Genomic DNA, 15,842 nt, shown 5'->3' with positions numbered 1-15,842 from the left:
CCCAAAAGAATATTTTCATGTGTAATTACATAACAAGCTTTTGCGCTTAAGTGACAAATCATTATCCTCTCCATCATAAAGGTAAACTCATAGCTAGAGATATTGACTTATTAACATCACATAACTTAATGATTAGTGAGACTAGATCTCAGGTCTTAGGAGTATATTCTGTATGCTTTTTGTTGTGGTAACTAGAAGTATTTCAAAATAAGACATTGTCAATAGGTTTTTAATAATGATTCCCTTTGCTTTAGCGACTTGGTAACACTTTATTTCCCCCAGGGACTATTAACTCATTTCCATGTTTATCCCATACTGGATTGTTTTCATGAAGGTCCTACATTGCCATTGTTAATTTTGTTTGAATGAATAACGTGGGTGGGCTGGGTGCCCAAATAGTAGAGTGCTCAAGCAATAGCTTGACTGCGGATGAGAAAATTAAGAGAATGACATTGGAAAAAAATGGAATACAAAAAATAACAGTACAAAAAAATGATGCTGGATATTTCTCTGCTTGCATTTTAGTTTACTATAAAAATTAAAGGATTCATTCTACAAACATCTCAGTTCTAGGCAATACTTTTTTTTTTTTTGTTTTCTGGTGGTTAATTTGATAGAGTTTCACGGACATTTCTGCCCATGCTGGCTTTTGAACCATGATCCTCAGATCTCAGTGTCCTGAGGAGCTAGGATTATAGCCATGAGCCACCCCTCCTGGCCTTAGGCAATACTCTTATTAAATTCTGTTACTGAATTCCTCTTCCAACAGTGCTTCAGAACATACAATAATTTAAAAAATAACTTTCTATTTAAGTTGTTTGTCGGGCTTGAACTCTGGGCCTGGGCGTTGTTCTTCAGCTCTTCAGTTCAAGGCCAGCACTCTACCACTTGAGCCACAGCGCCACTTCCAGTTTTCTGGTGGTTTATTGGAGATGAGACTTATGGACTTTCCTGCCTGGTCTGACTTTGAACCCTGCTCCTCAGACCTCAGCCTCCTGAGTAGCTAGGATTACAGGTGTGAGTCACCAACACCTGGCTTAAAAATATTTTTAAGGCCCGGCAAGGTGGCTCATGCCTGTAATCCTAGTTACTCAGGAGACTGAGATCTGAGGATCAGCGATTCAAAGCCAGCCCAGGCAGGAAAGTTTGTGAAACTCTTATCTCCAGTAAACCATCAGAAAACCGGAAGTGGTGCTGTAGCTCAATGGTAAAGCGTTAGCCTTGAGCTGAAGAGCTGAGGGATAGTGCTCAGGCCTAGAGTTCAAGGCCCATGACTGACCAAAAAAAAAAAAAAAAAAAAAAAAATATATATATATATATATGTATTTATTTATTTAAGCATGAATAAAATATTAGTTACTAGGCAATCTTGTGAATATTATCATTTATAACATTCATATTACATAATATGTATATTACATGAATCTTTACAACAGCTCAATGAGGCTAAGTATTGTTATCCTTATTTAACTTGAATTGGAGAGGTCAGCTTGATCATAGGGTAACATCACGAGGGGGGGGGGGAGAGAAAAAGGCTTTTAAGAAACTAAAATTCATGTTCTAAGCTACTGTACTGAACCTCTTTTCTCTGTCACTCAGACACTGCTATCTAACAAGATACTTTTCTTGTAGTTATGTGTCAGTTGTCATTTAATCTCATATATAATCTTATACATGTCAGCTTAGTTATAAGTTACCAATCTGAGCCCTTTATTTTTTTGTCAATCATGGGGCTTGAACTCGGCCTAAGCGCTGTCCTTCAGCTCTTCAGCTATAGGTGGAGAAAAGATAGATTTAGAAGGTAATTAAGAAGAGGAGGAGTTTTCTCCAATGTGTCTCAGTACCTTTAACAGGACATGTAGACATTTGTGGGGTTTTTGTTAGTCATAATGACTGAGGGCTTATTTCTAGCATTTAGGGATGTTGAATGTCCTATTGTGCATAGAATATTTCTTCACAATAAGAAATTGTTTTTCAGTGCAGAAGGATAGTAGCATTTATTGAGAGAAAGGAATATGGAGGTAAGATTGTAGTAAGTTCAGTTTGAGACCGGGCGTTTGTTGTTTGTGGGTACCTAGTGAAGAAATACCATAAAAAGGTAGCCATGAGTTTAGGAAATATAGACACAAATATCCTATTTAGGTGTTGTTGAGGTGTTGGATATGAAATACAAAAAAAAAAGTTTGAAGATCTGCTATAGGATGTAGAAGTAGATGTTATTAATATACATTGTTACAGAACACCAGTAAAATAAATAGAAGCTGAAGGAAATGATATTTTTACCTAGGAAGTTCACTCCATTCTTTCAAATAGGATGGAGAGACAAAAGAAGGTCCTAAATGTATTTGGTAGCCAGAAGGGTCCTTTTGGGATTAGTTCAGTAGGGTGGGTGACAGAGGAGGAAATTTGGTAATAGTATTTATGGCTGCGTAGGAGGTGAGGAGAGGGCAGCAAGTAGATATAGACTGTAAGTTCTCTTTTTACCCTCTGAACTTTCAAACACATATATGTATACTCCAGTTGACAAATGAACATTTGTAGATATGTCATAATTTGTAGGTATCTGAGTATTTCATTTTGTTATTTTATTAAAATAGCGAAAGAAAAAAAATGGAAACACTAGTAATCTTAGTACTTACTGTATTTGAAGTGTGGGAACAGGCAAACTACTAATAGCAAATCCTCAGTCTCATTGGAATATTTACTGCACTCAAACCAGGTATATGTTGAGTTTATAGAAAAAAGAACAATTAAAAATTAGTATTAAGCAAATTGGAAGGAATATTGAATATTGTAGAGCTTTAAAATAAAATAGGGCCAGATGCCAGTAGCTCACACCTGTAATCCTATCTACTAAGAAGGCTGAAATCTGAGGATTGCAGTTTGAAGCCAGCTCACTTATAAGAATGACTCTTCTTTCCTCATAATTTGATTTGTGGCTTAAGTGGTAGAGTTCTAGCATTGAGTAATAAAGCTCAGGGACAGTGCCCAGGCCCTGAGTTCAAGCTCCAGAACTGGCATTAAAAAAAAACAAAGAAACATAGGAATTTGTGCCTTTTTTTTTTTTTTTTGGTTGGTCGTGGGGCTTGAACTCTGGGCTTGGGCCCTGTCCCTGAGCTCTTCAGCTCAAGGTGAGCTACCGCTTGAGCCACAGAGCCACTTTCGGTTTTCTAGTGGTTTATTGACGATAACAGTCTCAAGGAATTTCCTGCCCGGGCTGGCTTTGAATCGCTGATCCTCAGATCTCAGCCGCCTAAGTAGCTAGGATTACAGGCGTGAGCCACCGGTGCCCGGCTGTGCCGTATTTTTTTTTTTTAATTGTGAAAATACTGTACAGAGGGGTTACAATTACATTGGCAAGATAATGAGTACATTTCTTATCAAGCATTGTAGAGCTTCCTCCTTTGTTTCCCCTTGCCATCCCATCCTTCCTCCACCCAAACCTCCCCTCCCCCCAACCAAAGTTGTAAAGTTCATTTTCGACATAACGACTTGTACCTTGTACGTCTCATTGTTGCAATGGGTCCACCTGTATCCCTATTTAAACAGTTTGTTTTTTCCCTTCCCCTCCACAAATTATAACAACATCAAATACAGTGGAAAGACTTGGAAAAAATTATATTAAGTGAAGTAAGCCAGGCCCAAAGAAACATAGGTCCAATGGTTTCCCTTATTTGCAATATCTAGTATATGTCTGAGTCAAGCAGAAAAGGTCAGATAAGTTGATGTTAGGGAAGTAAACCCTAAGATATGCATTCAAATGTTTTTTTTCTTTCATGCGATTGTTTCTAACACATTTATAAGATTATTTCTTTGTTGCTTTGTATGTCCCTCCCCCACGGTGTATAACCGCTGCTTTCACTGTATTTTTTTAGTTCTCTTAAAACATAAAGATCTGATTTTTAACTTGCAGATATATTTTTAGGAATGATTGATGTATAAAGAGGGATCGCACTCTTTCAGAATTGTCTATGAGGGTAGCTGGTAAAGGAAAAAGAAATATAAGAAATTTTAAAGTGATAATAATCTGAACATGTTTCTCTGTGGAGTGTGAGAATAGGTAAAGGTTTTAAGTTGTTGAGAAGAGGATAGTCAACAAACATTAGTCCTTGTAAAAGCAGGATGATAATGGATCCAGAGTAGGGATATAATGGGTTTCTACTTAAATAGAAGAAAGAGGGGCACCTATTTGACTGAGTTGGAAGGAAGATGAAGATGATGTATTTGAAGGTAAAAAATATATTCATTTATATATAAAACAATAGTTTATTTTTTCTGAATGTCTACTGTGTTTCATTCTACTGTTTGGGGATATGTATTTCTTGTCACTAAAGAGGATAGCATTCACCAAGCACTGGTGGCTCACGCCTGTAATCCTAGTTACTCAGGAGGCTGAGATCTGAGGATCACAGTTCAAAGCCAGTCTGGACGGAAAGTCTGAGACTTTTATCTTCAATAAATTACCAGAAAACCAGAGTGTTTTTTTTGTTTTTTGTTGTTTTTTGGGGGGTCCGGTCGTGGGGCCTGAACTCTGGGCCTGGGTGCTGTCCCTCAGCTCTTCAGCTCAAGGCTAGTGATCTACCACCTGAGCCACAGCGCCACTGCTGGCTTTTTTCTTTTTGCTTATGTGGTGCTGAGGAATTGAACCCAGGGTCTCAGGCATGCAAGGCAAGCTGAAGTACCACTGAACTACCTTCCCAGCCCATATTTTTTTTAATATATATTTTTTATTGTAAAGGTACTGTACAGAGGGGTTACAGTTAAATGAATAAGGTGATGAGTACATTTCCTATCGAGCATTGTTACCCCTACTTTGTTTTTCCCCTATCATTCCTTCCCTCCCCACCTTTCCCAACTTTTCCCCTCCCCCAAAGTTATAAAGTTTGTTCAGAAGTTGTGTTATGGCTCAAGTGGTAGAGCACTCACCTTGAGCTGAAGAGCTGAGGGACAGCACCCAGCCCCAGAGTTCAAGCCCCACAACCAACAACAAAATTGAAAATAAAAAAAAGAGGATAACATTCAGTGAAGCTGGGAACTTTTCTGCCTTAGAGCTATTCTTTTTTTTTTTTTGTCAGTTGTGGGGCCTTGAACTCTGGGCCTGGGCACTGTCATGAGCTCTTTAGCTCAAGGTGAGCGCTCTACCACTTGAGCCATAGCACCATTTCCAGTTTTCTAAGAAGTTTATTGGAGGTAATTTCACAGACTTTCATGCCTGGGCTGGCTTTGAAGTGCAATCTTCAGATCTCAGCCTCCTGAGTGGCTAGGATTACAGGCGTGAGCCATCGGCGCTGGGCAAGAACCTGTATTTCTTTGAAGTAGGATGTGAGATTCTCTGCAAAACAGCTAAGTGTTAAGGAAATTGAAAAATCTGATGGGAGAAAATAAAAATGGCTTTCTTTTTTCTTTTTCTCTCTTTTTTTGTTGCTGAGGATTGAACCCAGGGTCTTACCTATGCTGATCATGCTCTGTCCTAAGCAGTACCCCCAGACCAAAATGATTGTTTTTAATAGGCAGATCACTAGACATCTCTTGTCTGTTGATATGATGCATTATTGTTGAACTGTGTCCCTCACTCTCAGAATTGAAGATGTATTCATCTATGATTAGAATTGTACAGAGCTGTTGAATCTGAGAGGCAAAGTGAAAGTTATAAGGGATTATAGGAAGGATATTGTTGAAATGAAACATCATGGAAATAGAATGGACCAGGGTACAACTGAAGGACAGATAAAGTAGGAACAGAAGAAAGCAAGCAAGCTGACATGATTAGGGTATATATGAGATGGCTATTTTTTTAAATTTATTAATCTAGCCAAGGAAGCAGTGGCTCATGCCTATAAGCCTATCTTCCCAGGAAGCTGAGGTATGAGGATCTTGGTTCAAACCTGGCTCAGGCAGGAAAGTCCATGAAACTCTTTATCTACAGTTAACTCCCCAAAAGCCAGAAATGGAGCTGTGGCTCAAATGGTAGAGTTCTAGCCTTGAGCTAAAAAGCTCAGGGATAGCACCAGACCTTCAGTTTAACCCCAGGACTCATATACAGACACACACAAAATAGTTTGAAATAATTGTACAATACAGAGTAGAGTGTACTTCAACACATATCTATAGTGTATACTGATCGATCAGGTTAATTACCATTTTTATATCCTCTAGACTGCTGGCTGTTTGGAGGTAGAGTTGCAGACTTTTCTACCTATCTTTGAACCACATTCTTCAGATTTTAGCCTCCTGAGTAGATAGCATTACAGAAGGCAGCCATTTATTCTTTCAGAACGCTTGAGCTCTCCTCTCTTCTAGATTTTCATTATATAAAATTTTCACTGTAAAAGGGTTAATATACACTATAGTCTTTGTGTTGTGCAACACTAGACCTTATTCCTTCTAAAAGTATTTTAGAACCTGTTATGCAGCTTTACCCTTTACCCTTCCCACTAGACTTTTTGGCTTCCATAAATCCGAAATCAGCTTGCACAGGCTTATTTTGTTTCTGGCTTATTTCACTTAAAATGCCCTCCAGTTTTATTTGCTGTAAATGACAATATTTGCTTATTACCTTTATGTCTGAATAATATTCCATTGTGTGTATGTGCTACATTTGCTTTACCTGTTTATCCATTGATGAGAACTTGGATTGATTATATATCTTCGCTATTTTTAGTAGTGTCACAGTAAATATAACATGCAGGTGTCTTTGGGCTTATTGGATAACCACCCAGAGGTGTCATATGGTAGATTATTTTTTCATTTGTGTGTGTGTTTGTGCACACATGTGTATGCATGTGTGTGTATATGTTTTTCTCTCTGTAGGTTGTCTCTCTACTCTGTTTGCTTTGCTACAAAGCTTCTTAGTGTGATACAGTTCCATTTATCTATTTTTGCTTTTTGTTTCCTGTGGTGTTTTGGGGTTTGTTTTTTTCTTTTTTTGCTTACGTGGTGCTGAGGAATCGAACCCAGGGCCTCAGGTAGGCAAGGCAAACGCTCTACCATTGAGCCACCTTCCCAGGCCTGGGTTTTGTTTTTTTGCTTTTTTTTTTGTTGGTCATGGGGCCAGATCTCTGGGCCTAGGCATTGTCCCTGAGCTATTCGGCTCAAGGGTAGCACTCTACCACTTGAGCCACAGCACCACTTTTGGGTTTTTCTGCTTATGTGGTGCTGAGGGCCTCATGCATGCAATGCAAGCACTCTACCACTGAGCCACCTTCCCAGCCCCATTTAAAATTTTATAATTAACATTTTTTTGTGTGTATGTGAGTTTCATCAGTGCTTTGTAAATTTTTGTTGTAGAAGTCTTTCACTTCCTTGGTTGGATTTATTCCCAAGTATTTCATATTTTTTATGGCTATTGTGGATTGGGTTGTTTTCATGATGTTTTTCCCAACAAGTTCATAATTGTTATAGTATAAAAATGCTGGTGAGCCGGGCGCCGGTGGCTCAAGCCTGTAATCCTAGCTACTCAGGAAGCGGAGATCTGAGGATCCTGGTTCAAAGCCAGCCCAGGCAGGAAAGTCCGTGAGACTCCAGTAAACCACTAGAAAACCAGAAGTGATGCTATGGCTCAAACGGTAGAGTGCTCGCCTTGAGCTGAAGAGCTGAGGGATAGCACCCAAGCCCAGAGTTCAAGCCCCACAACCTACAAAAACAAAAAAAATGCTGGTGATTTTTGCATTGTTAATTTTGTATCCTGCAACTTTACTGAATCTGTTTATTCCAATAATCTTTTGGTGAAATCTTTTAGACAAGAGGGCAGGTATAACCTGATTATATGACACAGAATGATGACAGAAGATAAAATTAAGAAGGACTGTGAACTAGTTACCAAGGACATCAGTCGTGGATTTAGAGGCTTCAAGATGATAGGGATGAGGGGAGAAGTGTTGCTACATGTTGTGTATTAAATTTGTCTCCATGAAGGCAGAAGAATGAAATTTGGTGTGTGGTCAATAGTTTCTACGAAAGTGACCAAACTCCTTTGGGAGGGATAACTGGGAACTTCCACTCGAAGGTAGGGCCAAACTTCAGAATAGCACAAAGGATTGAGGAAACATTTTCTGAAAAAGCTCAAGATGCAGAGAGATTAGCTCTGGTGTAGTGGACATCATCCTAGGACACAGTAGGATCAGTTGAGGAGGATGGATAGGAAGTGAGGGAATCACAGATCGGGATTAGAATAGGAGTACAAAAGACAGATAACTAGAGAGATCTGAATTTTGTATAATAGGAATGACAGAGAAATTAGTTGGCCTCAAAATTTAAATGGATCTGTTGTTTACTACCTTCTTACTTGAGTTTTTGTAGTAGTGGGTCCACCAGGAGGGAGACTAACAAAGATGGTGAGACTGGTTTATTGTGTTACTAAACCATTGTATTGAACATCCATCCACATTTGTGTTTTCTGTACATGTAATAACCACACTTTACCTTATCTTCATGTAAGCCACTGATGAGATTCTTGAGTGGAGAAGGATTATTAACAGAATAGTAATGTTCCTGGAGAGATTTTCCTTAAGCTTGGCCTTTTTCTCTTAACACTTGGAGAAATGGTCATATAATCAGTTAATGTCTGCTTATTCTAGTTTCAAGTTCTTTTTATATGATAGAAAAATTTCTTTTAATCAGTTCATATTTCAGTTAATACACTTGCATACCACCCATCATATTTATTTACAAGATCATAAGCTAAATCTAGCTTCTACATACAAGGGAAAACTTACGTGTTCTTTGTCTCAACGCCAGCCTGACTTCACATAACATAATTTTATAGAGGTCTTTCCATTTTGTTATAAAGACAGAGTTCTTGAATACTTTCTACCCATCTATTAATCCTCAGAAAATGAGATTGATTTAATACAATTTATTCATAATGAGCTTTTTCAAGTTTCTTTCCTTGATGATCTTTTAATTGATTTCTTATAAGTCAGAGGTTTTTTTTGTTGTTGTTGTTGTTTTTTGTTAGTTGTGGGGCTTGAATTCTGGGCCCCGGGCACTGTCTCTCAGTTCTTCAGCTCAAGGCTAGTGCCCACTGCTTGATCCACAGCGCCACTTCCAGTTTTCTGAGTGGTTCATTGGAGATAAGAGTCTCATGGACTTTCCTGCCCGGGCTGGCTTTGAACTGCAATCCTCAGATCTCAGCCTCCTGAGTAGCTAGGATTACAGGTATGAGCCACTGGTGCCCAGCTAAGTCATAGGTTTTTATCGGTGAATAAATACCAAATTTTTTACTTTTTAAAAATCGGGGCAGCATTTGCCCAACGTGGTCTTTCCTAATCTCTCAGGCTTCCTCTATCAAAACTGGTTCTGAGATCACACCTGAATAGGTAGAATTTATTTGGTTTCTTGAGTTATAATTCTTTTTATCTTGGTGATGCAAATTCACTCATAAAAGACAACTTTCTTAAGTACTTTAGTTCCTTGAGAAGGATAATAATTCATCCTCTCAGATAACAAGTATAGTCTTTGTCATATTGATGGTATTGCCTCTTTACCCCTTTTGGCCCCTTGCCTGCTTGTTTTTGGCAAACTTTGAAGAAAATCTTAAATTGTGGTTAATTTTGATGTTTAAAAAAATTATTTTTCACTGCTAGAGAATCAAACGAACCCAGGGCCTTCTAGGTTTTTAGTTGTTGTCGTTATTTTCATTTTTTTGGTGCCAGAAATGGGACTTGAACTTAGGGGGCTGAGTGTTGCCACGGAGATTTTTTTGCTAAAGGCTGGTGTTAGATCCACCACTTGACCCACAACTCACTTCTGGCTTTTTGGTAGTTATTTGAGATTAGAGCCTCAGACTTTCCTGCTGGGGCTGGCTTGGAACCTCTATCATCAGATCTCAGCCTCCTGAGTAGGATTACAGATGGGAGCCACCAGAGCCCACTCTTATGCATTTTAAAATCAATATACTTAAGCTTTCTTTGTAGTCAGGACTAGTTAGCAAAAATCTTGGAGTATAACGTTTTTCAGATTTTGGGGAGCAGTCCTTTGCATTCCAAACCTACAAATTAATTCTTATCTAGGAACAAATTTCTCTAGTTCATTTGCTTTTGGCCAATATCAGGAGTTGCTGAAAGTGTTTGAAGTGCCTAGTTCGTGACACTTAATGTTAATGTGTAACAACATTTGAATACTTATCAGCTTAATTAGGCTTAACTACATTATCTGACTTACATCTTGGGACACCTCTATGAGGTAAGAGATACAATTTTTATCCTCAAGGCCTTGAAGTTCATTGATGAAGAAGTAGGATACAAACCTTAGACTTGTAGGAAAATTTTAATAGGTAAATATTTAGGATGCAAGATTTTTTTTAACGCTTTCTTTGGTCTTTGGAGAACAAATGTTTATAACATTGAAGTATATAAAATATTTTTAATATTGCAGATCTAGAAATGGCCATTGCATACTGGAACTTAGTGCTTAATGGAAGATTTAAATTCTTAGACTTATGGAATAAATTTTTGTTGGTAAGTTCACCTTTTCTGTAGTTTCATACGTTTTCTCTAAGATTATGTTGTGTTTAAAGATAAAACAACATTTTCAAGCTTGATAAACTATCAGAACATCTGATATACAATGAGAAATTTGATTACTAGAATTCCAATCAGTTGTTTGCATTCTTGGATTTAGCATTGTCTGGTCTATATTTTTTGCAGTTGTTTTAGGTTATTTAAATGTGTTCTTATTTCTTAAATAGGAACATCATAAACGATCAATACCAAAAGATACTTGGAACCTTCTTTTAGACTTCAGTACAATGATTGCCGATGACATGTCTAATTATGATGAAGAAGGTAATGAAATTTTTTCCCCCACCATTTTTTTTTGTAACCTGCCTTGCTATATCTTTTATCCACACTCTTGAATTTTCTATCTACTTCTATTTTCTTTGAGGTTGTACTTTTTGTTGTTGTTGTTGGTCATGGGGCCTGAACTCTAGGCCTGGGTGCCGTCCCCCAGCTCTTCAGCTCAAGGCTAGCGCCCTATCATTAGAGCCATAGTGCCACTTCTAGCTTTTTTCTGCTTATGTGGGGCTGAGGAATCAAACCCAGGGCCTCATGCATGCGAGAGAAGCACTCTACCACTGAGCCACCTTCCCAGCGCTGGAGTTATACTTTCTTATCCTGAACTTTTATTTGTGTTACTTGTTAGTTTCTTACTCTTTTTCTCTCTTTTGGGGAAATATTGGGCTTAAACACGGAACCTTATGCATGCTAACCACATGCCTCTATACTCTTCAGGTTTTATAAAATACCTTTATCGTTAGCAATATATTTCTATTCCTTTCAGTTCCGTCCTATGGGGTACATGTTGCTTAGAAGTAGGGTGCTTATCTAGCATGGCAACACCCTGGTTTTCATTCTTAGCACTGGAGGGGGAAAAATTCCAGGCAGTATCGTTTCATTAAAGTACAAATAATTGTGTTGATATTTTCAGTTTTCCTTTAAGAATGCATTTTCTTAAGTATTTACTTGTGTGTATTTTCAGTTTTTTGTTAGTCTTATATGTAAGCTTGATTGTAAACTCTGTAAGTCCACTGACTGTCTAATTTGAAATGCATTTCTGCTACCTGGTGTGATACCATTGAAATTCAGTAAATCATCAACTAAATTCTGTTTCTTCATATATGCACAAAAACGATTCTCCATCCATTACTATCAGCACATGCACTTTTGTGGCTCTTGAAGTTGCGGTGATTTATATTGACTTCCTCTGTAGTGCCTTGGAGAACTGACAGGATGACTTTTTGAGATTATTAAATATGGAAATATTCTTTGAAAAATCTTTTATGGCCTTCAGTCCTAGAACCATTTAGGCTGGCCAGAGATGATAGTTTTCCTTCTTCATTGTTGTGTACATATAGTCTTTACTAAAATGTGACAAAAATGTTGAATCCTTCCTGTGACTAATAATTGTATTTTCTGTTAGGATAGAGGGTTTACATTATTGGGCAGTATTAGGGTTTGAATTGAGGGCCTCATGCCCATTAGCCAAATGCTTTACTGATTGAGCATACTCCCAAGCCCTCTGTTAGGTTTTTATATAAAGCTAGAAAACTTCCTAGCTTGTGTAATAGAGGTTTGGGGATAGGCATGTAGGTATATACAGACATGTATATACAGACTCACTTTAAAATCTTCTAGTAATTATCATGAAGTAGGATAGAGTTTGACACTATCATTTTTAAGAGCATCTTGTTTCTTCCTGCAACAGTGGCAGTGTGCCATCATGTCTTGGTTGTCCCTTAGGCTACCAGTTTATATTCTTTGGCACTACTGAGATTTGAACTCTAGGACTAGTGCTTGCTAGATAGGTGCTCTACTATGTGAGCCATGCCTGTAGCCCTGCTGCCAGTTTTGACCAAATCATATTTCCATTGCCTATCATTGGTTACTTTCAGAAAACTATAGTACTGTATTGATTGATTACCAGGAGTTATTTTCATCATTCAAGTAATATGAATACATAACATATTTGGTGTAGAAACTATCAATACTGAGTTTTGAAAGACTTCTCATTGGGAATAGGTAAGAATGATATCTGAAGAAATTGGGCACTGGTGGCTCATGCCTGTTGTAATCCTATTACTCAGGAGGCTGAGATCTAAGAATCATGGTTCAAAGCCAGCCCTGGCTGGCTAATTAATCACAGAAAAGACTTGAAGTGGAGCCATGTCTCAAGTGGAAGAGTGCTAACCTTGAGCAAAATGAGCTCAGGGCCAGTGCCCAGGCCCAGAGTTCAAGCCCTAGAAATGGCAAAAAAAAAAAAAGAAAAAGAAAAAAAGAAAAAAGAATGATATCTGAGGAAGGAATTTGTAAAAGCCCCAAACAACTCTATTAAAAGACTAGCCCTATCTCTACTTTTTTTCTTCCATTTTTCCCACATTTTTTTCTTTGTTCCAGGAGCATGGCCTGTTCTTATTGATGACTTTGTGGAATTTGCACGCCCTCAAATTGCTGGGACAAAAAGTACAACAGTGTAGCACTAAAGGAACCTTCTAGAATGTACATAGTCTGTACAATAAATACAACGGAAAATTGCACAGTCAATTTCTGCTGGCTGGACTGAACTGAAGATCAATCCTCATATTCAAACTGAGGGTTGAGACAAATCTTTAAGGATACATCTTGGACCATATCGTATTTCATTCTCCTAATGGTGGTTTGGGCTTGTCTTCTAGTCTGGGCCGCTCTAAACATTTATAATTCCAACATTGTGGATTTCATCTTATATCTGTGGACCATCCTAGTTTGTTTTCCCATAAGTCTTAGAAGCTTTATGGTGATTATTTTGAGGTTTCCATTCTTGCATAAAGCACAATGCTGTCTTCATCAGAAAAGTTTGGCATAAGAATTAAACATAATGAACATCACAAACAATTTATAAAAACTTCTTAAATATATGCTTTGGGCTAGTTGCAAAGACTATGCTGATAGCACTTCCAGTGAGAGTGATATATTTAAGTGTACTGAATCTGGAATGGTGTTTTTGTTTGGGGGGGGGGGGGGATTTAATTTTTTCCTGGCAAATCACATGTATCATTGATATGAGTAGACTATCTGATGAAAGAAATGTCAAAACGAGAAAATTTTTTAGGATACTTGGTGCCTATCCAAAAGATGTATTGTGTTTTAGACTCTTGATTCCGAAAAGGTTCCACAGAACTAGTCTGCACTTACCTTTACCTAGGTGGTCCTACAGGGAGCTTTTATTTAGAAAACATCTGCATAATGCTAGATCACACTCTGGTCTACATTATGCACTATGTAATTGGATTTCATTATGCTTTTGAAATACTATATGCCTATCAGATACGTTAAACTATTTAATTTGTTTTGAATGTTTTGGATTGCTCCACAATACAATGTTCTAAATTTAGGCATGAGGGTTTATTTTTTGCTTTTTCCTTCTTTTTGGTCATCGCACTATGGAATACAAATGAAATTCTCTTAATTTATAAAAAGATAGTAGGAATTAAATTTTGGAAATGGTTGTGATGAGCCATGAAGTTCAATCTTTATAATATAGGTACTGCTCTTTCAGACAAGTAGTCCATTTTTGATGACTTGTTATTTTGTTGAAATTGCTTTAACTTCTAAATCACTGTGGTTGCCAAATATTTAAAAACTTCAAGAGCAAAGATTTTCAACCATCCATATACTTTATGCAGAATACCAATCTGGCTTTTATTTTTGTAAATTATTTAATCTTTTTTTTTCTTTCAAATTAGCTCAGTTTTCACATTAAAGCAGTATGCTCTCTTGTATTTATTTTGCTCGTTACAAGGCCCATGCACTGCTTTCCTGCTGAAAACACCCATTTGTGTTTACCTACATGTGAAGGCTTTAATTACTTTCTTAAATGTTTTGATAAGGCAAGTTAAAGATGATGAGCTTAAATTTTAGATGACCATGGCCATTATAGTAGAAAAAGATTTTCCTTGGTGTATCTTGGTACTGACAGTCTAGTATTGATATTAACAAAAGATGTACTTCAGAGTAGCAGTGCATTTTATACAAGAATATGTGTTTAAGAAACAATGACATACTAAAACTTGGATTTACTGATTTGAAATTGATAAGAAGTCTCATCCGCCTAGATATTATGTTAATATTCCAATTATAACTTCAAGGATACAGTTCTACCAAGAGAAAAATTTGAAAATTTTATTTGGTGAAAAGAATTATTAGAAAAAGCAAAAAAGAAGAATCCTGCTGTTTTCTTGATTTCATTGTAACTATGAAGAGGAACTTCAATTATGAAAAAAAATTCAAGAGATATTTTACTGTATTGTTTCCTGTCTTGAAGATTTTGAATTATGATATTGTTTTCAGATTATTCAAGTATGCTGTGTTTGAAATGAGATTTCATTAACTTTTTTTCGACAATATAATTTTTTTCCATAAAAATTGGATATTGGTTGTGTGGCCTAGTGCCTTGAGTTTTACAAATATTTCCTTTTAAATGCAAGACCTTTTCAACAAAATAGTGTTTGTCATCAGTATGGTACTAAACATTTATAATTACTGTGTAATTATAAACAAAAATACATAAAGCTTTGAATATAATTATGTAGCATAAAAGTTAAGGTTGTTCACTATGATGGCATCTTAGAATTAAAACTATTACTAGGGCTGAAAAGAGAAAACTGATTTAATATGGTGTGATTATTCTGAGGATAAATGGTTATAGATAATGTTTTGTACTGAAAAAAGCTTACACATGATTCTGTGTGTGTGTGTGTGTGTGCGTGTGCGTGCATGCGCGCATGTGTGCGCGTCTAAGAGAAAGACACACACTCGACTTGAATGCTTTAATTCACAAGCATTTCAGTCTTCATTCTGGTCAACTTCCCATGCTGATCTCTGTTTCAAACTGAACCACAGGTACAGTTTCCTTTTTTGCCAAATGTCAGAACAAGTACCCATTTTAAAATGTAATGCTTTTTAAATAGTAAAATGTATAAAATTAGAAGTACCCACATATAAAAATATTTGAGATCAAGGTTATCTTTAGTGAATATCACCTGCATATATCTGTAAGTTCAACTGTGTTTCTTAAAATCCCTGTCATATTACCAACAGAGGCAATAAAAGCTTCAGTGAAATTGCCATGATCTTTTACATATTATTTCAGTGTATTAGTTTTATAAAAACTAAAGCCTACCTGAAAACTTTCCCAGGAAGAATTAAGTACTCATGGAAAGAGTTTTGTAAGATTTTGGGGAGAAAAGATCTGCCAAATCCTGTTTACTACATTTGAAATGTTTACAACTATACTGGGCTGCTTTACTTAATTAACACCACTGTAGTTGTGTAATATGGCATTGTAAGTATATGTCCTTATTAGAC

At 37.0% G+C, this 15,842-nt stretch overlaps 1 protein-coding gene across 2 annotated transcripts in view; it reads left to right on the top strand.

The window, feature by feature from the left end:
- The window catches only part of Dcun1d1 (defective in cullin neddylation 1 domain containing 1), a 41,269-nt gene extending 25,667 nt beyond the window's left edge, over window positions 1-15,602 (top strand). For both annotated transcript variants that reach the window (XM_042699621.1, XM_042699622.1), the window contains exons 5-7: window positions 10,375-10,457; window positions 10,688-10,784; window positions 12,894-15,602. In XM_042699621.1, coding sequence (XP_042555555.1) covers window positions 10,375-10,457; window positions 10,688-10,784; window positions 12,894-12,973 — 260 coding nt within the window. In that variant the 3' untranslated portion in view covers window positions 12,974-15,602. The remainder of the gene's footprint in view (window positions 1-10,374; window positions 10,458-10,687; window positions 10,785-12,893) is intronic.
- The last annotated feature ends 240 nt before the right edge of the window (window positions 15,603-15,842 follow it).

The sequence above is a fragment of the Dipodomys spectabilis genome, unplaced genomic scaffold, assembly GCF_019054845.1.
Source record: "Dipodomys spectabilis isolate Male_0828 unplaced genomic scaffold, ASM1905484v1 ptg000260l, whole genome shotgun sequence".
Taxonomy (NCBI): domain Eukaryota; kingdom Metazoa; phylum Chordata; class Mammalia; order Rodentia; family Heteromyidae; genus Dipodomys; species Dipodomys spectabilis.
This window is presented reverse-complemented; position numbering and strand designations above follow the sequence as displayed.